Source organism: Eleutherodactylus coqui, chromosome 5 (genome assembly GCF_035609145.1).
Source record: "Eleutherodactylus coqui strain aEleCoq1 chromosome 5, aEleCoq1.hap1, whole genome shotgun sequence".
Lineage (NCBI taxonomy): Eukaryota > Metazoa > Chordata > Amphibia > Anura > Eleutherodactylidae > Eleutherodactylus > Eleutherodactylus coqui.
The window spans coordinates 39,838,326-39,861,180 of record NC_089841.1 but is presented as its reverse complement, the minus strand read 5'-3'; the positions used below and the strand labels follow the sequence as shown (position 1 = coordinate 39,861,180).

Sequence of the window (22,855 nt, the reverse complement as noted above, 5' to 3'; positions counted from 1 at the left end):
TTTAATTTCAATGAATGTGGCCCATTGTTTTTGTAATTCTGCCGAGAAGTCTGGAAATATTGATATTACTGCCTTGTTGTATGTGATGGGGCTTTTCAGTCGCAACTGTCGTAGAGCGATATCTCTGTCTCGGCAGTTGAGGAGTCGTGCCAATAATGGTCTTGGCGGTGCCCCAGGCGCAGGTGGTCTCGTTGGTACTCTGTGGGCCCTCTCCACTGCAAAAATGAGTGTAAATACGTCCTCTCCTAATGTTGATTTCAGCCATTGTTGTAGGAAAGGTTCTGGAGATGAACCTTCCGTTTTTTCCGGTAGACCGATAACGCGGATATTGTTTCGCTGTAAGCGATTTTTCTAAGTCATCTCTTTTGGAGTGACACTACTCAGCTTTTTGGACTGCTGTTTCGATTTTAGCTGGAAGCGGTTGTATTTTATCCTCTGCTGCAAAGACCCTTTCCTCCATTTCATGCAACCGCCCTCTCACATTTTGCAAATCTTGGCGGAGTAGGTTGACGTCTATCTTAATCTCTTCAATTTTCCCGGTCAGGGATGTTCTGCAGGTATTGATAGCCTCTAGCACCTGGCGCAGTGTTGGTTCAGGTTCTTGCTTTTTATTTAAGCACTAATGGTATCGGGTTATAGGTTATAAATCAGAGAGATGCTCTCACATAGAGAAAGTTCCCAAAGTCCAGCAAAACGTTATAAATGTATATGCAGACAGGATTTCAGCCACTGTTGAGTTATCTGTCTTGTATATCTAAAAGTCGCCTGTTTTCTCTAGAGCTAGTGTTCTCTGTGATCTGCCGACTTTTCTCTGACCACTCTGCACTGCCTAATAGCCCATTTCATAAGATGGCAATTCTTTAATGGCTATTTAGCATGGCCTTTGTGGTAATGGTGGCTGCTTGTCATATAGCATTAATTGCTTGTGTGGTGTGCAGGGGAGAGTTCTTGGTGTGATTTGCAGCACTGACTCCCCTCTGTACCTATGCGGGTAGTGGTATAATGGCACAGAGAGTCACAGTCCCTCTAGGTGTCTCTTACCTGCGCTCTGCACCTCACAAAATGTCGGCTCCATGTGGTGTAATCTCACCCTGGGTGATGGCGGCTAGCCGCTGTAGCAGCCGTACCTGCATCCGCGCGGCGTTCCGGTCATATGCGCTGTTTATTATGCGCCCTCCTCCGGTCCCAGGCACGTTGTCGCACAGCAGCACAGGATTCCCAGCTCCGGCAGCCGTTACCTCCTCTTTACCGCCAGCGACCGGATCTCCGACTCCAGGCATCACCCGGCACTCTCAACTCTGCCGCGGCTAGCGAGCTGTCTCATCGTCCCATCGCTTCGACCTCTTCCGAGCGGCGCCGGAAGTCCATTCAGCCGCAGCAGCTAGGCTCTCACCGCAGCTCAGCACAGGCCCCGCAGGTATACTGGGGTTTGGTCCTCCGCTCCTCGCCGTAGCCAGTCTCAGCGTTCAGCAGGCAGCTCCCAGGTATCTCCTATATCTCCCAGCCTTCTAGTGCAGTTTTGCAGGGTTTTTCAAGGATTCTAAGGGTGTCTTTAGCGGGAGCTCAGCTCACACACGACCGTCCATCTTGCCTGTCGGCCTGGCCCCAACCTAAGCAAGATATTTGTCATAGAATCACAGAATGGTAGAGTTGGAAGGGACCTCCAGGGTCATCGGGTCCAACCCCCTGCTCAGTGCAGGATTCACAAAATCATCCCAGACAGATATTTGTCCAGCCTCTGTTTGAACACTTCCATTGAAGGAGAACCCGCCTCCTCCCATGGCATCCTGTTACACTCACTGATCACCCTCACTGTCAGAAAGTGTCTTCTAATATCTAATTTGTGTCTCCTCCCTTTCAGTTTCATCCCATAATTTGGGCCAAAAGGGAATTCATTTCTTTCTCTCTCTTTCTTCACTCTTGTGCCCAAGGCTATATTAAAGCTTTCATTCGAGGCAAATCATGTGTTTCCCAGATGTGAAGTTTCTGGAATATCATTGAATTCTTGAAGACTGCAGGAGCCGCTGTTGTCCTAGTCTTCCAGCATCTGTCTAAATGCTGCTGTTGACCCTTGTTTGCTGGGCACTCCAGTAGAACGAGCTGCTGGTGTCCTGTTGCGCTGCAGCCAATCCACAGCTGGGGGCGGTCCCCTGTCACTAACCCAGGCCAACCCATGTCTCCACCTGTAGTTCTGGTGGAGACATATTGCACAAGTATCCCAGCAAGGTTCTGCTAGTTGATATGGTTCCATCTATCGGGCCCCAGATACGCTACTTGTTCTAGAATCACTTGGTTTATACTCCAGTCTGCATTGCAGATCACATCAACTATGAGTGGTTGTGGATTGATAAACGAAACGACTCTCATTCACCACCCTATGGCTAAACATACATATTCCTTGTATTCCAATTAACAGGGAATGGGAAAACATCTCTCCTGTTTATTAATACATGAGCAGAGGCATATCTGCTATATATGTCTCTATCCTTTAATGGTATAAACTTGACACATAAAGAAGGTGTGAGGTACTATGGGGACTGGAGGAAGGTCATGTCTCGCTCTCAGAGACGTAAACACCCAGGAGCGTAATGTGGTCTCCAGCAAGCAGTTGCTGGAGATCTGTTGTTTAAAAATATCTGGGCCTGGTTTTATTGGAATGGATGGCAGGTTGGTAGTGGGGCTGTCCATTCCACCTCCTCCACTCCAGGGTGTGGGCGAGCTTAGTCAGCTCAGGTGCTGAGGCTGAGCCAGATCAAGTGTGCACATAAATAGTAGGTGCACAGACACAGAGATGGAGAGTGTCTGGCTGAGAAGGCCAGGTAAACAGCTCAGTGGAGCTGCCGGGCTGTTAGCCCAGAGTGTGTGGCTGATAAGGCCAGAGGTGGACAGGGAGATACCCCTCACCTCAACACCTAGCAGAGGTGTGTGTCTGGGAGGACCAGACTGAGCTAAGATGGCTGCTGGACCCTGGCAGCCTGTGTGACTGGCTGGAGAGAAAAGCCCTGCGGTACATGGCCTGATAGCGGAATGGTGGACTATTATTTGTTTTGCCTGAAGCTAAGGCTTGGACTTTATGTTGCGGTTATAAAATAAACGCAGGTCATACCTGCTTTAGACTGCATCCGCTGGTGTTCCGTCTCTACATATCACGAAACCCGCACGCTACCAAGCTATCACCCCAAAGGGTATTTGAATTTACCCATGTACGTATACTACACATCTATGTTGTTGTGTAGCTAGTGAGGCATTCGGACTACACAGCAGATTCTTGGTTTGTATATACCCCTATCGCTACCTTATATAAGGAGAGCGTATATTGGATCGTGCGCTCAGATCTCGGGTGAACATCTATAAATCCGAGGTGTGCTCATAGGTCCCTATTTATGTAGGAGTTTGTCCATCAGTAAAAATGTAATATAAAAATATTTTAATCGATACAAATAAAAGTTAGATTTTAGTTCTTTTTCAGTGATTTTGTCTGTGATATGTAGAATGAACTTGGCAGAAATACGTGTAATCCTTTGTTTCATTTTTTGTCCATTTTCGTTTTTCCTTCCCCCTTTAAAAAAAATAAATAAAAAATCATAACTCCTTTATTTATCCATCGACGTCACTGTATGAGGGCTTGCTTTTAGCGGGACGAGTTGTATTTTTCAATGGTGCTATTTAATGTACCATATAATGTACTGAAAAACTTTTTTAAAAATTCTAAGTGGAGTCAAATTAAAAAAAACACCATTCTGCCATATTTCAGTGTGTCTTGTTTTTACGGCAACCAAAATGACACGATAACTTTTTTCTTTGGGTCAGTACGATTACTACGATACCAAACTTGTATAGTTTTTTTTTTTTGCTGTACTACTTTTTTTTTATTCAAAGACATTTAATTTTGTTTAATTTTTTTCCGCCGCCATCTTCTGCACGCAATAACTTTTTTTATTTCTCTGTCAACTTAGCTGTGCGAGGGCTCATTTTTTGCAAGACATCCTGTAGTTTACGTTGGTGCCATCTCGGAATGCATACGACTTTTTGATCACTTTTAATTGCATTTCTGGGAGGCAGGGTGACCAAAAAAATGCATTTCTGGCGTTCTTTATTTTATTGTTTTTCAGACAACATTCACCATTCGCTACTGAGCACATCCCAGCACCACGCCACCCCTGCCCACCGACCCCTTTTGGGGGGCGGCAGAGAAGAGTTCAGGCGCCCACAAACTAAATCAATATATTAGATAGCATTTGGTGTAAGCCACCAACTCATAAATCCCGAAAAGGCGATGCCGTTGTTGTCTGTCAATTGAAGTCCACAGAAAGATCGTGCGTAAGTGTAAGAACTTCCCCTAATCTTAAAAAGAGAGAAGAGAAAAATAGCAATAGCCGATACACATTCTTAGTAATGAGTGTTCTACTTGTTTCTAGAAGCTTTATGTTTGATTTTGAGCTCCAGTTCTCCGGCGTCGCAAGCTGCGGGCATTGGCTGTTGAAGTTGGGCTAGTAGCCATGAGTGAATGTCTAGTGGGGAATTCCCAACCTTGACCATACCTTCTTGAGATCTTCTGGCGATCTGACGGTGACATACAGACCTTCTTTGTAAGTGGTGAGACCAAAAGGGAAGAGCCAATTTATTGGCCCTCAAGGCATCTGTCAATGGCTTCAAGATCCTTCTCTTAGCAGTGTACTTGGGGATAAGTCCTGAAATATTTGAATTTTGGAATTTTTAAAGAGGATAACCTGAACCTATCGTGCTTTTTGAAGAATGGCTGACGTGTGCACATGGCTAAGGAGGCCATATATGACATCTCTTGGCGGGTCCGTGGAGGAGGGTTTAGGTTGAAGTGCTCTATGTATGCATTCAATTTTTATGACCTCCGCTCTTTCTTTGCCAAGTAGGGTCTGGAAGATATTAACCCCTTCCCTCCCCATGATGTAAGGGTACGTCATGGGAGCAGGGTACTTCCCGCAGAATGACGTACCCTTACGTCATAGGGATAGCACATGATCATGACAGATCTCGCGCTATGCGGCAGCGGGAGCTGGCTGTCACTGATAGCCGGCCTCCCGTTGCAACAGCGGGGGTGCATCGGAGATGCGCTCCCCCCCCCCCCCCTCCCCGCCGCTGTTAACCCCTTCCGTGGCGTGTTCTAAGTAGATTGTGGCAGGGAGAGGGTTCACAGAGGGAGCTCTGTGACTTCAGCCGGCTCTCGCGATGTTATCGCAGAAGAGAGCCCAGCTGGTTGCCATGGCAACAAGACGCCAGATACCGGCGTCCTGTATTGCCATTGGCTCTGATCGCTATAATAAGCGATAAGGCATTGCAGGAGAGAAGTCCTGAAATGCCTTATGGTAGCGATCATCGGTGCTACAGTGCAAGTCTCCAAGAGGGACAAAAATGGTGTAAAAAAAAAATCAAACAATATTTAAAGAATGAAAAAAAAACACACCTTTTTTATGCTTTTTCTCATATTAGCATAAAAAATCCCACATATTTGGTATAGTTGTATCCATAAAAACCCGTAAAATAAATCAAACACGCTTTTTATCCTGCACAGCAAAAAGCTAACTTTTAGCGTTTTGCCTCCCAAAAAATGCAATAAAAGTGATCAAAAAAAGTATGTACCCCAAAATGGCACCAAATAAAAACTACAGCTCGTCTCGCAAAAAATAAGCCCTCACAGAGCTGCGTCCATGGAAAAATAAAAAAGTTATAGCACTTGGAATGCAGCGATTAAAAAAAAAAAAAAGATTTCCAAAAAAAGGGTTTTTATTGCAGATCAGTGGAAAAACCTAAAAAAAATAAAAATGTTGGTATCCTTGTAACCGTACCGGCCCGCAGAAAAAATGTCTTGTGTCATTTATGCTGTATAATTAACGCTTTAAAAAAAAAATCTATGTCTGAATTGATGCGTTTTCTCTCGCTACAATCATAAAAAAAATAATAAAAGCTTTACAATATAGTCTATGTACCCAAAAAATCAATAAAAGCTACAGTTCGCCACGCAAAAAACAAGCCCTTATACGGCCGCATCGACGGAAAAATAAAAAAGTTATGGCTTTTGAAAAATGGGTATGAAAATCTACCAAAAATCATTTGGTCCTCAATGCCATAATAGGCCATGTCCTTAAGGGGTTAAAGGTTGCCAAATATAGGGCTTCCGATCGGGAGCGGCAGCTGAGACAGGACACCGGCCTTAGTGGCCGCAACAGGCATGGCAGGGTCCAGCAGCGCGGACAGGGTTTTTATTCAAACCTCTTTGTAGTCCCCAAGAAGGATGGCAGGGTCAGGCCGGTACTCGATCTGAGACGGCTGAACCACTACGTCAGAGCGAGACATTTCCTGATGGAGTCCCTCAGATCAGTAATTGCGTCCATGGAACCGGGGGAGTTCCTGTCGTCTGTGAATATCAGGGATGCATACTTGCATATCCCGATTCGCGAGTCCCATCAAAGGTTCCTGCGCTTCGAGGTCCAGGGGAGACATTATCAGTTTGCGGCCCTACCGTTCGGTCTCTCAACATCACCGAGAGTCTTCACGAAGGTTCTGGCGGCAGTGATGGCGTTGCTTCACGCAAGAGGCGTGGTAGCCATCCCCTACCTGGACGATATCCTGGTGAAAGCACCGTGTCAAAACAGCAACCTCGAAAGCCTGCGCATTATTCTGCAGACGCTGGAGGACTTTGGGTGGATTATCAACCACACCAAGTCCTGTTTAGTTCCGACGCAGCGGTTGGAATTCCTGGGGATGGTGTTCAACACCAGGAAGCACCAGATTCAGTTGCCCCAACCAAAGAGAGAGGCGCTTATCAGCAACGTGCGGTCCCTGATCCGGGGGAGACCGGTTACCGTCAGGCATTGTATAAAAGTACTGGGTCTGATGGTAGCATCGGTCGAGGCTATACCGTTCGCACAATTTCACTCAAGGGCATTCAAGAACTTCATTCTGTCACTCTGGAACAGGTCGCTACTGACTCTGGATCGGCGGATTGTAGTAGTTCCCCGGGTCCAGGCCACCCTGAAATGGTGGTTGAATCCCTTGGGAATTCAAGGGAGGTCGTTCACTGCTTCCAGGACAGTGGGTGGTACTAAACACGGACGCCAGCCAGTTCGGCTGGGGCGGGACGCTGGGAAGGCGTTAACACAAGGAGTCTGGTCCCCAAGCGAGGCAAAACTTTTAATCAACACCTTGGAGCTGCGAGCCATACGTCTAGCACTTCAACATTTTGGATCAAGTCTCAGGGAAAGGGACGTACGGATCCAGACGGACAACGCGACGGCAGTCGCGTATATCAACCATCAGGGGGGCACGCAGAGTGCAAGAGCGATGGGCGAGGTCTCAGGAATACTCGGCTGGGCAGAGAAGCATCTGCGGTCCATCTCAGTGGTGTACATACCAGGAGTGGAGAACTGGGTGGCGGATTTCCTCAGCCGGGAGACGGTGGACCCCGGCGAGTGGGAGTTGCACCCAGACGTTTTTCAGGCAATTTTTCAGCGTTGGGGCACCCCGGATGTGGATATGATGGCGTTCAGACTGAACTACAAGGTACGCCCGTTTGTGGCCCGGTTACGAGACCCACAGGCAGTGGCAGTAGATGCACTAGTCATCCCGTGGACAAGTTTCAGGCTTCCCTACGTGTTTCCCCCCCTCCCTCTCATTCCGAGGGTACTAGGAAAAATCAGGAAGGAAGGGCGGACGGTAATCCTAGTAGCACCAGATTGTCCGAGGAGAGCATGGTACGCGAACGTCATAGAACATCTGGCCGACGTACCGTGGCGGCTGCCAGAACGGGAAGACCTGCTGTTCCAAGGACCCCTTTTCCACCCGAATTCAGGGTCGCTTCGTTTGACGGCGTGGCTGTTGAAACCGAGATATTGAAGAGACATACGTTCGCGGAAGGAGTTATCCAGACAATGATACAGGCCAGGAAGCCGGCATAGTCTAGGATCTACCATCGTGTCTGGAGACGGTTTTTTGGCTTTTGTGAGGACAGGCACATCCAGCCCATGCGGTTTTCGCTGGCAAATATCCTGGCGTTTTTGCAGACAGGGCTTGAATCGGGGGTGGAAACTGGGTTCACTGAGGGGCCAGGTGTCAGCTCTTTCAGTACTGTTTCAGAGGCCAATTGCAAATAGGCTGGCGGTGCGGACGTTTCTCCAGGGGGTCGCCCAAATGTCGCCCCCGTTTCGGCCACCCACTCAGGCGTGGGATCTCAATCTCGTTTTGGAGGCGCTACTGTCGCATCCGTTCGAACCACTTAGAGAGATTCCGCTGCAACTTTTGTCTTGGAAGGTAGTATTTTTGGTAGCGATCACTTCAATTCGAAGAGTATCCGAGCTCGCGTCCCTGTCGATCGAGCCGTCCTTTATGACGTTCCACCAGGACAAGGTGGTTTTAAGACCAGTTCCGGAGTTCCTACCGAAGGTAGTTTCACCTTTCCATATTAACAAGGACATCATTCTTCCATCTTTCTGCCCGGCTTCGGTGCATTCAAGAGAGAGAGCGCTGCACTGACTGGACCTGGTTAGGGCCTTACGGATATATGTAGCGAGAACCAGGGACTTCCGGCGGACGGAGACGTTGTTCGTGGTTCCAGAGGGCCCACGAAAAAGGATCAGCAGCCTCTAAGGTGACCATTTCGAGATGAATAAGGATGCTAGAGGCAGAGGCGTACCGCGCCAAGGGGCACTCACCTCCTTTCCGGGTCACGGCCCACTCCACTCGGGCGGTGGGGGCCTCAGCGCTGCAGGTATGCAAAGCGGCCACTTGGACTTCCTTACATACATTCTCTAAGTTTTATAGGGTCCATACCTATGCATCAGCGGACGCCTCCCTGGGTCGGAAGATTCCTCTGACTGCTCGGGACCATTCTGCAAGTAACCCGCCCCATGTTTTCGTTCGGGACGCCGCATGATACGGACGAGAAACTGATATTTTTGGTATAACGTACCAAAAACGTAATCTTTCTCGTCGCGTTCATTGGGGGACACAGCACCCTCCCCTTACTTTGAAATAGCGGTTGCTGGAACTTTCTGTTCTTCGGTCACAGATGGCGTTATATTAGTCCAGAATATTTATGTATATTTTTTATGTGAAGATGTATTTTTTTGTCGTACTCCGACTGGCTACTCCTACAGCTTGCATACAAACTGATTAGCTGAGTGCCTGCAGGGGGAATATAGCCGGTGGGAGGGGCTAACACTGTTTGCTTAGTGTTGCCTCCTAGTGGCAGTGGCTATATCCCATGGTCTGGCTGTGTCCCCCAATAAATGCGCCGAGAAAGAGATTTTACGGTAAGTTAGACCAAAAATATCTGTTTTAGCTACAGGTCAAAGTCTTGTATAGCTGCTTCGGCTCGCTTATCTAGATGACACTGCCAAAAGAAACACCCTCGTTAAGAACTCATGCTATGACATCAATGATTCCTTATGTTTAAAACAAGATGACAAAGCAGAACTAATGTTCTGCAACCTTCTACAACCCTCCGCGCTGGTTTATGGGCTAGGAAGATAGGTGCACGCTTTGATTTAAAACTATAAAAGTTGCTGCAGGATAAAGTAAAGCTGAGATCATTCTGATTACACCAGGCTGAGTGTGACGTCTCATTGATTTCCAACAGCTGCTATCATTTTATAACAAATTTGACACAAGCTAGTATTATCTGTTTCTCTGTCTTATTGCGACAACACAACGCACAGTCTCCCGCGATTTTCACACTCGTGTGAAACCGGTCTGAAGAGTAGAGAAAATATACACTTATATCCTCAACTGTTTCTCCTCTGTAACTCCTGCAATTGTATATTCTTTTGGGGATTTTTGTGGTTTTAGTATTGGTTCATATTTCTCTTCAGGTGCTTACACAATAGGATCAAGGATGGAGAAGTACTGGAACAAGATGGCGGAGAAAATATTAAATCTCACCCTAGAGATAATCTTCCAGCTTCCTGCAGAGGTGAGAGATGCCGATGTCACATTACATCATTCTTATCTATGGTAATAACAGATGATGTCACCAGAGAAGGGGGAGATTCTGATGACCTCACATTACATCATTCTTATATATGGTAATAACAGATGATGTCACCAGAGAAGGGGGAGATTCTGATGATATCACATTACATCATTCTTATCTATGGTAATAACAGATGATGTCACTGGAGAGGGTAGAGATTCTGATGATGTCACATTACATCATTCTTATCAGTGGTAATAACAGATGATTTCACTGGAAGGGGGGGAGAGTTTCTGATGATGTCACAATACATTATGCTTATCTATGGCAATAACATGATATGGCTGGAGAGGGGAGAGATTCTGATAATGTCATATTACATCATTCTTATCTATGGTAGTGACAGATAATATGAATGAAGAGGTGATGGACTCTAGAAATGTCTATAGTAATATTTATTACTGTCTTTTCATATACAGGATTACACAGTAGTGAAGAAGACCCCTAGTGATCGCTGTCAGGCCCCTGGGTGTGATGGATGGGAGAGACACCTGAGCACATTCATGGGGTCCCCACCTCACCCCCTCATGCATGAGGACATCAATGTACAGAAGATTCTTGAACTCGCCAACAAGATGATTGAGCTGCTGACTGGAGAGGTGACGCTACAGGGAATGCTGGGACATTATACAGTAACAACACTGGAGGCTTCTGGGTAATGACTGTATATTGTGTTGTCAGGTTCCTGTAAGGTGTCAGGATGTCGCTGTCTATTTCTCCATGGAGGAGTGGGAGTATTTAGAAGGACACAAGGATCTGTACAAGGACACCATGATTGATAGCCACCAGCCGCTCCCATCACCAGGTATTAGACAGGACTAAATACACGGGGACTTTATTATCTGTATGTAAAGAATGACTTCAGTGTCTGTCTGTGTTTCCTCCAGTTCCATCCAGCAAGAGAAGCCCACCAGAGAGATGTCCCTGTCCTCTTCTTCCACAGGACCACCAGGTAGATGGAGATGTCCTTCTGATCTGTAGAAGGCTGTGAAGCTCTTGTCTTCAGTCTTATTAGATGTCTTCTACTAGTGTGATGAGACCGGTGGAGATGGAAGGATTACCGATGACCAGAGACATTACATGTTGTCTGGATCTTCTCCCAGTTTTCTGGCGGTGGAGACTGCTGGTGGGAATAAGGAGCCAACAGGTTGGATTTATATCTATCTGCTCCTTTATTACCCCCGAGACAAACAGCGGATGTGTCTCGTAGACGCTGATTTCCTCCATTGAGACAACGTGCAGTGTGTGTAGCCATGCCGGATATACGTGTGTTTGAGGTCCCTGAGGGGTAATTGAGCCACCATCTAATATATATCCGGCTTCTAGCCCTGCAGCTATGTGGCTCAGATAACTACTCCTGTCAGGCTATATTTGGTCATGATGATGATTAAGGATCTTTTCTTGTCATGTAAAACCTTCCACATGACTTCTCCAACCATCTGCTGACTTTTACAATATTTGTCTCACAGCTTTTATATCAGGATGAAGATCTGACCGATATTAATACTACAGAGACAAATGGGAGGGGCGACCAGCAGTGTGAAGTGGAGATTCCTACAGGTAACCGCCCAGGTGAGTAGTAACCACTAAATACAGCAGAGAGGAGTCACAGATTCTCCTCAGTCAGCGGCTGCAGATATGTTATTCTGTGGTCTGTGGGATTATTGGGGATGACAGATCCTGCAGTCCGGGCCCCGTTCTCCCAGCTGATTCATCCTGTAAGACTGTTAGTGGAAGTAGATATCTGAGACTGCAGTCCCCCAGTCATCAGGGCATTATGACTACTAACCTGCAGTAATTTGACCATTTTGGATGACCATCATTCTAAAAATTATATATATATATAATCTTTCATGCTGTCTGATAGAGACTGTCTGCCAAACATCATCTGTCACGTTCGATTTTTTTTCATCTGTTGTTCGCAAAATATACATGTGTGGCATGGTCAGACACATAGAGCTTATCATTTGTCACTTTACACAAGACCTCTCGCTGATCTGCCAGTTTAATCTGACATGCTGACGGTCAGAACGTTCATATGAATGATTGGACATACAATTAATTGGAATCATTCTGGGCAATCCTTATCTCATGTGTATGACCAATGTAACATTTAAGGCCTAAATACACACAACAATTGTCATTTGAATAAACGACTCAGTGACTTTTTTTCCTTTCAAATGATTAGTGTTTACAATCATTGAAATCCTCACTGTCACAGAGAGTAGAGGAGAGAGACGATAGTTCTAACAGTTACATCCAGTTTGTCTGGGCAGAGTCCGATCACTCTAGCGGAATTGCGGGTGTGGAGTCACCAGACTGCAGGTGGTTTTGTAACCAGCTTTCACAGTGTCCTGCTCATGCAGACCAAAAGCACAATTCTTCCCCCTGATCTGGTCTAACACACTCCTGCACTCTACAATGCCGCTCACATACATACTACCACCACCAGATTATTCTTCAGGCAGACACTGGATTGGATTACCACCATAATTTCTTTGAAGTATAAATTGTTTTAAAACAGACAAGGCTTAACTAACAAATTACAGATTTATTCTAAAAATACTAGCAGCGCAAATATATATATACACATACACACACACACACAGGATATTCAAAAAGGTTGTTACATTGGAGTATAAGGGTATACAGGCATACACACACAAGCAGTACTAAAAATAAGCAGGGATAATTTACCTGAAAAATACCAGGCTGGGGGTTGGTTCAAGTCCTGGTAGTGCGTAGTCACAGGAACAATGGGCAGCCCTTCGCCTAAGCAAATCTCCGAAGTCTAACACATGGAAGAGGGATCCCCTATGCTTTAAGGTCTTCTTGGACCACACCTGCTCTGGCATCCTTTCGACATCACTGAGGGGTGTGTTGAATATATGCGGAGCCAACTTTGATGGAAACTCAACTTAATTTTTAGGCCATATTTCCAGAGGAGGCGCTCCTATGGGAAAATAATGGCTACCATACTGCATATCCTAATCCCAGCTATCTGGCAGTATCAAACACAATATGCAGCTGATGAACTACGCACCTAGACTGCTTGGTTGGTTCTGAGGATCGCATGACAGCGGGATTGGATGCGTTGGGTCCGCTGCGCCATCCTGCTCATAAAAATATAACCGCTATTGCGCTTGGACCTTCTGTTGATCCATAATCCCCATTATGGATTTTCCCCATGATCTACCATTGCTTCTGGCTGGCTTGAGCCTACTCCATATCCTCGTGGACGAGCTGTGTCAACGCCTGCATCTTATTGCGCAGCTGCACGACATAGTTAACGATGGACATGCTATAGGTGGGCACTTCTCCTTTTCATGCTTCTTTTACCAAAGTCAGGGGTCCCCGTACCTGCTTTCCATACAAGAGCTCAAAGAGTGAGAATCCTGTTGAGGCCTGAAGTATCTCTAGGCAAAAAGCAGATGAGGGAGGTAACGCTCCCAGTCAGGTCCGTCTGACTTAACTAACTAACATCTTCAGCATTTGATTCAGAGTGCCATTGAATCGCTCATACAGGCCATTAGTCTGGGGGTAGTACAGGCTGGCTAGCAGATGTTGCACCTGCATCCTTGTATAGAGACACCGCATGAGACTTGACATAAACTGGATCTGATATGTAAGCATCTCTTTCGGAAATCCTACATGCGAAAATATGTCTATTAAGACGTCGGTCACCTTCTCAGCCTGTACGGAGGACAGGGCCTTGGCCTCAGGATATCGTGTGGCGTAGTCAACCACCGTCAGGATGAAGCATTTCCAAGAGCTGCTGGGAAGGGCCAGGGACCCAATCGGATCCACAGCAACCCTCTGGAAAGGCTTGTCGATGACTGGGAAAGAGTTCACCTGAGGGCCTGCGCTGCCTTGATCCCGATTTATAGCCTGCTCTCCTAGGGAGCCATCCATGTCTGGCTCAGAGTCCATGATGGGCTGGTGCTGGGCATCATCCTCTTGCAGCAACTCAGTCATCTGGCCCTTCAGCTTCACGGCCGTCTGGCGCCTAGTTGACATCTCCGCTGTTGCTTGACAAATAAAAGGGAGATAGAAAAAAAAAGAATGGGGGGTGAGCATGGGGGACAGTCTGAGGGTACACACAGTATGTCCTTACTAAAAAAAAATATATACATATATTTGCACGTTTGGTAGTGTTTATGTGTAAAGTGGACATGGCTAAGATCTAAGAACAGAGAAGTTGATGATTGTTTGCTCCAGTGGGCCTGTGTATACGCAGAGAATCTCTATGTGGGTGGTTTTTAATTAGTGCAAATAAAAAGCCATTGTCTATTGTGGCAGTGTGTGGATTGGCTTTTAAATGAGTCCTTGTGTTTAGCTGGGTAACAACCCCTTCTGTCAAATTGTTGGAACACCTGCTGTTTAAACCTAATGATAAGCGAGCGAACTAGCAACTACTTTTTATGCAGGCTGAAACTGAGTGACCAATTACAAGTGAACAAATAGTGCACAAAGACTTTGTGTTCACACATGACGCTTAGCACTCACTTTCACTTATAGTTATAACACTATTAATGCATCTCGCACTAGCGGATTACTGCCCTGATGGGTTGCAGGGCAGTAATCACTATTCCGAATAGTTAACAGGGCTTGTAAAGAGAGATTATACCACAAGGGAAAGTACAGCAAGAAGTCACTGAGGCAAACCCTTCTTGAATCTAGAATCTAACTTTTATGAGAAAAATTATAGTCTGCAAACTCCTTAGAAAAACCATCTTTTAGAATTATCAAGAACACGATAAGGGAAGGACCTCTCCTACCCTCTTATTTTCCTAATCCTCCCTGTCTTATGCTGAGTTACTGTACTTTTCATCCACTTCCGATGGAAACAGCTGATCCCGGTTGTTGGACGCCCACCAATCTGATGTTGATGATCTATCCTGAGGATAGGTCATCAGTAAAATAGACCCCTGGAAATCCCCTCTAAACTGGTCATACACATTCACTAACTGTGAGCAAAACTGTCAACCTCCTATACACATGGACAGTCAGCCTCACATCATTGGGGCAATTTACTAAGTTAGGTTTTTGCGACATTGGGCTTAGCATTATTTCCTACTGTTCACAGTGCGCTAAATACATGAGGTATGCCAGCTGATGTTTTTGGGGAAAGTTCTGTTTGACTCTAAGGATTTTTTTTAACGGATTTTCAGTTTTTGCCTATCTTAAGATTGAAATTGTCACGTACCAAGTACAGGAAAGGGGAACGATACCTATCGATCCCACCTCTGTCCCCTTCCTTACTGATCAACTATTCCAAGCGCACTTGCCGCTACCAACCATCACAGCAGAGCCTCAATCGTTCATTCTAGGGAGATTGCAAGCTTGGGGTCATTAGAATACAGGCAGATTTGTATCCAGCTTTCCTGTGTCCTGCCACATGCAAACCGAAAGCACAAATCACAGCCTGATCCGTTCCAACTCACTCCAGAGATCTACAGTGTCCATACAGCTGCCATTACCAGTTTCTTATCGGTAAACTGGAACACGATTTATGAATTATGAACACAATTTTCAGAGGAATGATTCATTTTTTTTTAAACGGACAAGGCTGACTTTTAAATTGCCGATTTTATCTAGAAAAGATCTAGCAGTGCAAATATATACATGTACAAATATATATACAAAAAGGGTTGTTGCATGGGAGAATAAGGAAACACAGTATGAATACACAACAAGACAGATTTTTAAAATAAACAGGGGAAAAAATAAAAGAAATATACTGGATTTGGATATTGGTCCCATGTTCCAATAAATTTCTCACTGTGGCAGAAGAATCAATCATTATTAGGATACTTTTCACTGGAAAGAGTCCTATCTCTTAATTAAAAAGTAATCGTTAATGAAAAATCCTAAAACACTTGGAGCCAGGCTTCCAAAACTAGACGCACAAATGCTTTACCAAAGGCAACGTTCATTAAAAAGGAAGTGCAGTATATGACTGATTCCTAAAGCACCCTAAAGCGATGCTTAATCAATTTGGTTCCTCCATATGTGGAAGCCTTTTGCCAATTTTTAGTCTGATTTTACGGTTTCCTGATTCTGGTTTCTGACAGTCCTGACTTGTCCATTCCTGACCTTGGATATGCTTATTGGACCACGCCATTTAACATTTGCCTACCCTGATAAAGACTGTTTATCGTATTGAACCTGTTCTGCTAGCACTGACTTCTTGTCTGATTTTCATAGTGAAGTTCAGTATATGCTGCCAGCCCTGATCTCAGCTTGTCTTCTGGTTATATCTGCATTCACACTCTCAGATACCATGCCTTAAACTTCTGTAGCATCAGTTGTCACAGAACTAAGACTAATTCTGCATGTAATGGCTTGGAAACTCCACAGAAAAGACCAAATTCCAATTGGAGGGTTAAAGTGTGAAAATCAGAGTTCTCCAGGTGCTGCATCCAAAAGCCAAATCAGTGTGTGGAAAAACAGGTCCACATTTGCTTTCTGAAAAGGCCATTCGAACAAGGTTTACTCAAGGCAAGCAAAAAAATTTTTTATCTTGGATGTACTACCCTACTTGTAAAGCCTACTTTCGGGGGTGTGAGGAGAGACAGGTGTCCCTCCATAGGGTTTTCTCTCCTTCTGAACTTGTCCTTCCTTCTGTCTTGTCTGGATGTTGAAATAGCCCTCATTTCCCTCATTTTTTTCTAATGGTCTTTACCCTCTGAGTTCTTTCTCAAAATTTTTCTCCAAGACGATGCACATACAGTTCCTCTGTACACACTTCCTACATACCTTTGGGACCTCAATTTGGTATTGGATGCTTTCAAGTCTTCCACCTCTAATCCTTTTAGGAATATCTCCCTGCAACTCATTTCTTGGTAGGTGGCCTTGTAGGTTATGATAACCTCAATCTAAAGGGTCTCTAAGTTAGTGGCTCCTTCTTGCTTTTCTACCCTCCTGATTCTTCATCGAGCAAGGGATTTTACCCCCAATGCCATCTCATCTTACTGAAGTTGTTTCCGGCTTCCTTTCTTTTAACAAAGAAATTCTATTGCCATCCTTTAGTTTCTCTCCGTCCCATCCCACGGAGGTGTCATTACATAAACTGTACGTCATGAATGCCATTTGTCTGCATTTGGCAGTCACATCTTCCTTCATGCGATCGGACTCTTTCTGTCTGGACGATTGACGTGGGGGGTTTCCAGATTCAAATGTGACCATATGTCACATTACCTCAGCCTTTCTAGAGCTTACCGACTGAAGGGTCAAGATTCACCCTTCAGGATTATATCTGCATTTACCCATTCACTGGGTAACGTGAGCAGTGCAGCACCAGGCCTTGGCCCCTCAGCTTTGCAGAGCTGCCACCAGTTCTTCTGTCTACATCTTTGCATAAGCAGATGTGGGTCTTGGTGATAAGACTTTGCAGGCAGCTGGGGCTCAGCATTCCACCTGAAAATTCTCATTCTATTTCCCACTCCAGGGACTGCTTTAGGACATTCCATAATCTTAAATCCCCTAACAAAGCAACTGAGAAAAGAGGATTTTTGTCTTATTGTAATATACTTTCTTGTAGTCTTTTTTTCTTTCTTGTTATTATGCGCTTCTCTGTTGTAGCATGTTCTGTTTTGTTTTTTTAAGCTTGTGCTTCTACTACTGACATACAGACTATTTAGCCAAGTGCCTGTGTCCCCAGTGAATATCATTAGAGAGGGATTATACTGTTAGAGCTAATGCCCACGTATGGATTTCTGCCGCGTTTTACGCAGCTGAAATCCATGGCGTATTCCCGCAGTTATTAGGTTCTATTGAACCTTATAGCTTTCCGCATTTCAATGGTCACGCTGTGGAATTCCGCAGCATGAAAGAAATTACGGCATGCTCTGATTGCTGTGGGAAAACCCATGGACGGCTTTCATTGTAGTCAATGGAATCTGTCTATTATGTGATACTTCCGCTGTGAGAAGTATCACGTGATTACACATCACCACCCACTGTTGATGCGATATGCACTGTACTGAGCAAGTGCACCGGCACGCCGAACAGGACTCGTGCGGCGGTTCCAGAGAGGTGAGTATGGGGTCTATAGGCTGTGATAATCCGCTGGCAGAGTCCGACACGGTCGTGGGCATGAGGCCTTAGGCAAAAATCCTTTTATTTAACTTGAGCTTGCTGATGTACCATAAGGTTTTAGAACTTGTTTATGCTGATTTTGTTTTGACCAACTCCAGAAACACAGATTGCAATAAGATTATTTGAAGTTTTTACTTTTATCATTATATTTTGTATTAACGTCAAATAAATAGAATTGCTTTTCCCCACTTCTACCCTAAAAGATAAAGTGCATGTAACTGTCAGTGAGTGTGTGAGATGCACATCACCTTATAGCAGTGATTCTCCATTGAGCATTAACTAGAATAATGATGACACATACTGATACATGGACCTATGAAGATGGAGGCTTCACCACAGAACAGGGAAACTGCAAAATAATAACTTGTGGCCAAACATCATCACCGTACGGTCTTCTGTTAGATTGTGATCTGTTACTTATTTAATAAATGCTATGTGATGTATAATTTGCTATGAAATGTTTATATAAAAATGTTAAAAAATATCCATATAAATTAGTTATTTCAATAAGAGATGGTAAAATCAACTTTTTTCTTGGCAGATGACAGTATTAGGAGCTCAAAGGAGCATCTGATGTTTATTCATTGTAAAGCAGAGGGTTGTGAAGATACATGTGAAGACCCTGCCATTATCCCAGTTATCCCCTCAGCCCATCACAGCAAAGATCCATCATCTGATCCTCTTACACAGGTCCCATCTTCTGATTCATCTCAGACTGATAAGCAGAAGAAAAGTCACAAAAGGGAAAAACATCAAAGAGCTCACACAGGGAGGAAGACCTTTGCATGTTCAGAATGTGGTAAATGTTTTAGAGATGCATCAAAAGTAGCCATACATCAGAGAACACACACAGGGGAGAAGCCATTTTCATGTTCAGAATGTGGGAAATGTTTTGGAGATAAATCAAATCTTCTCCAACATCAGAGAAGTCACACAGGGAGGAACACATTTCCATGTTCAGAATGTGGAAAATGTTTTGCAAGAAAATCATATCTTGTTCAACATTTGAGATCTCACACAGGAGAGAAGCCATTTTCATGTTCAGAATGTGGGAAATGTTTTTCAATGAAATCATATCTTGTTCAACATTTGAGATCTCACACAGGAGAGAAGCCCTTTTCATGTTCAGAATGTGGGAAATGTTTTGTAGTGAAAACAAAGCTTGTTCAACATTTGAGATCTCACACAGGAGAGAAGCCCTTTTCATGTTCAGAATGTGGGAAATGTTTTGTAGTGAAAACAAAGCTTGTTCAACATTTGAGATCTCACACAGGAGAGAAGCCCTTTTCATGTTCAGAATGTGGGAAATGTTTTTCAACGAAATCATATCTTGTTCAACATTTGAGAACTCACACAGGAGAGAAGCCATTTTCATGTTCGGAATATAGGAAATGCTTTGGCGATAAATCAGCACTTCTACGACATCAGAGAAGTCACAGAGAGAGGAATACACTTCCATGTTCAGAATGTGGGAAATGTTTTGTAGCAAAATCATTACTTGTTCGACATTTGAGATCTCACACAGGAGAGAAGCCATTTACATGTTCAGAATGTGGGAAATGTTTTTCAATGAAATCATATCTTGTTCAACATTTGAGATCTCACACAGGAGAGAAGCCATTTTCATGTTCAGAATGTGGGAAATGTTTTGTAGTGAAATCATATCTTGTTCAACATTTGAGATCTCACACAGGAGAGAAGCCCTTTTCATGTTCAGAATGTGGGAAATGTTTTGCACTGAAAACAACGCTTCTTCAACATTTGAGAATTCACACAGGAGAGAAGCCATTTTCATGTTCAAAATGTCGGAAATGCTTTGGAGATAAAACAGCACTTCTACGACATCAGAGAAGTCACACAGAGAAAAATAAACTTACATGTTTAGAATGTGGGAAATGTTTTTCAACAAAATCATATCTTGTTCAACATTTGAGATCTCACACAGGAGAGAAGCCATTTTCATGTTCAGAATGTGGGAAATGTTTTGTAGTGAAAACAAAGCTTGTTCAACATTTGATAACTCACACAGGAGAGAAGCCATTTTCATGTATAGAATGTGGTAAATTTTTTGAAAATAAAAAATCACTTGTCTCACATCAGAGAAGTCACACAGGGGAGAAGCCATTTTCATGTTCAGAATGTGGAAAATGTTTTGGAGAAAAATCAACACTTGTCAGACATCAGAGAATTCACACAGGGGAGAAGCCATTTTCTTGTTTAGAATGTGGGAAATGTTTTGGAAATAAATCAACACTTGTTGGACATCAGAGTAGTCACACAGGGAGGAAGCCATTTTCATGTTCAGAATGTGGGAAATGTTTTGCAGTGAAATCATATCTTGTTCAACATTTGAGAACTCACACAGGAGAGAAGCCATTTTCATGTATAGAATGTGGTAAATTTTTTGAATATGAAAAATCACTTGTCGCACATCAGAGAAGTCACACAGGGGAGAAGCCATTTTCATGTTCAGAATGTGGAAAATGTTTTGGACATAAACAAAACCTTGTCAGACATCAGAGAATTCACACAGGGGAGAAGCCATTTTCTTGTTTAGAATGTGGGAAATGTTTTGGAGAAAAATCAACACTTGTCAGACATCAGAAACATCACACAGACAAGAAGACCTTTTCATGTTTAGAATGTGGGAAATGTTTTGGAGATAAATCAACACTTGTTGGACATCAGAGTAGTCACACAGGGAAGAAGACCTTTTCATGTTCAGAATGTGGAAAATATTTTAGAGATCAATCAAAAGTTGTCATACATCAGAGAACTCACACAGGTGAGAAGCCATTTTCATGTTCAGAATGCGGGAAATGTTTCGGAGATAAATCAAATCTTCTCCGACATCAGAGAGGACACACAGGGAGAAATACATTTCCATGTTCAGAATGTGGGAAAGTTTTTGCAGTGGAATCATTTCTTGTTCAACATCAGAAAGTTCACACAGGAAGGAAGACGTTTCCATGTTCAGAATGTGGGAAATGCTATAGATATAGATCACAACTTATCCAACATGAGAGAAGTCACAAGAAGTGAAGCCATTTTCATGTTCAGAATGTGGGAAATGCTTTTCTGTGAAATCACGCCTTGTCATACATCAGAGAATTCACACACACAGGGGAGAAGCCATTTCCATGTTCAGAATGTGGGAAACGCTTTTGTACAAAATCAAGTCTTATCAAACATTATAGAAGTCACACAAGAGAGAAGCCATTTTCACGTTCAGAATGTGGGAAATGCTTTTATTCAAAATCAAATCTTGTATTACACCAGAGAATTCATACAGGAGAGAAGCCATTTTCATGTTCAGAATGTGGGAAATGCTTTTATTCAAAATCAAATCTTGTCAAACATTGGAGTACTCACACAGGAGAGAAGCCATTTTCATGTTCAGAATGTGGGAAATGCTTTTCTGAGAAATCATATCTTGTATTACATCAGAGAACTCACACAGGAGATCATCCATTTTCATGTTTAGAATGTGGGAAATGCTTGAATTCGAAATCAAGTCTTGTATTTCATCAGAGACTTCACACAGGAGAGAAGTCATTTTCGTGTTCAGAATGTGGGAAATGTTTTAGATATAAACAAAAACTAGCCATACATCAGAGACTTCACACAGGAGAGAAGTCATTTTCGTGTTCAGAATGTGGGAAATGTTTTAGACATAAACAAAAACTTGCCATACATCAGAGAAGTCACACAGGATAGAAGCCATTTTCATGTTCAGAATGTGGGAAATGTTTTAGATATAAACAAAAACTAGCCATACATCAGAGACTTCACACAGGATAGAAGCCATTTTCATGTTCAGAATTTGGGAAATATTTTAGCATAAAATCGAACATCAAAGAACTCACACACAGAAGTAGCCAATTTAATGTAAAAGGCACAAGAAAAAAAACTGTTACAGTCAAAGTAATGTTATGTGTGATACTAGAGAAGGAAAAAGTACTATAGATGCTTGTAGTAAAAAGCTTTTCAGTCAATTTCTTTAAATAAAAGCTGCACATGTTGCAGCTTTGTGATTGTCATTAATCTTACACAATGCGTTCCAGTTTTCTAAAAATCTGGTGGGTTTAACAGGATGGGACATGTCTCCTGCAGCCCGACAGTTTTACTATAATTTACACCAAAAACTGGCATACATTACAACATAAATATACATTATTAAGTGCAAATTTGATTTTGATCGAGCACGGACTGCTAAAAGATGTGCCTTTATTTTATTTCCATTTTCAGATTTAAAAAACAAACTTTTTCTTCTAGTTTTTTTCATTTGTCAGTTCCAAGAGCCATAATATTAATTATTCTTTATTGACATGCTTATAGACAGGCTTGTGTTTTGCAGGGTATAGGTATTTATAATGGCACCACTTTAGGTTAAGCATAATGTGTTGTTTAACATATATATATATATATATATATATTTTTTTTTTTTTAACTTTATGACATTCACCGCATAGAATAGGTGGCATGTTAAATTCTTTGGATCCATATGATTATAATGATACTAAATCTATACGTCTTTTTAGGTGTTGCCCCCTTTGCACAACACTTTAAGAAAAGAAAATTGTATTTGCATTGCTGCATCCAAGACAAATAAGATGTTTTATTCTTCTACCAACAGAGCTGTTTGAGGTTTTTTTTTTTTTTTGTGGGACAAGTTGTCTTTTCCATTGGTGCCATGTTGTAAATTTTTGGACTTTTTAAAAATCATTTTCTATTATGTTTTTTCAGAGGAAG

General features: G+C 43.4%; 2 protein-coding genes across 2 annotated transcripts in view; both read left to right on the top strand.

The window, feature by feature from the left end:
- Positions 1-21,214, top strand: part of LOC136629091 (zinc finger protein 585A-like) — an 86,275-nt gene extending 65,061 nt beyond the window's left edge. The window contains exons 7-12 of the mRNA XM_066605211.1: positions 9,843-9,943; positions 10,423-10,602; positions 10,685-10,808; positions 10,891-10,955; positions 11,473-11,575; positions 18,645-21,214. Of these exons, the coding sequence (XP_066461308.1) occupies positions 9,843-9,943; positions 10,423-10,602; positions 10,685-10,808; positions 10,891-10,955; positions 11,473-11,575; positions 18,645-21,145 (3,074 nt within the window). The 3' untranslated portion in view covers positions 21,146-21,214. The remainder of the gene's footprint in view (positions 1-9,842; positions 9,944-10,422; positions 10,603-10,684; positions 10,809-10,890; positions 10,956-11,472; positions 11,576-18,644) is intronic.
- LOC136628750 (gastrula zinc finger protein XlCGF17.1-like) lies at positions 21,156-21,820 on the top strand. The gene is made up of 2 exons (XM_066604850.1): positions 21,156-21,166; positions 21,211-21,820. Exons 1-2 carry the CDS (start codon positions 21,156-21,158, stop codon positions 21,818-21,820), a joined length of 621 nt encoding a protein of 206 aa, XP_066460947.1.
- The last annotated feature ends 1,035 nt before the right edge of the window (positions 21,821-22,855 follow it).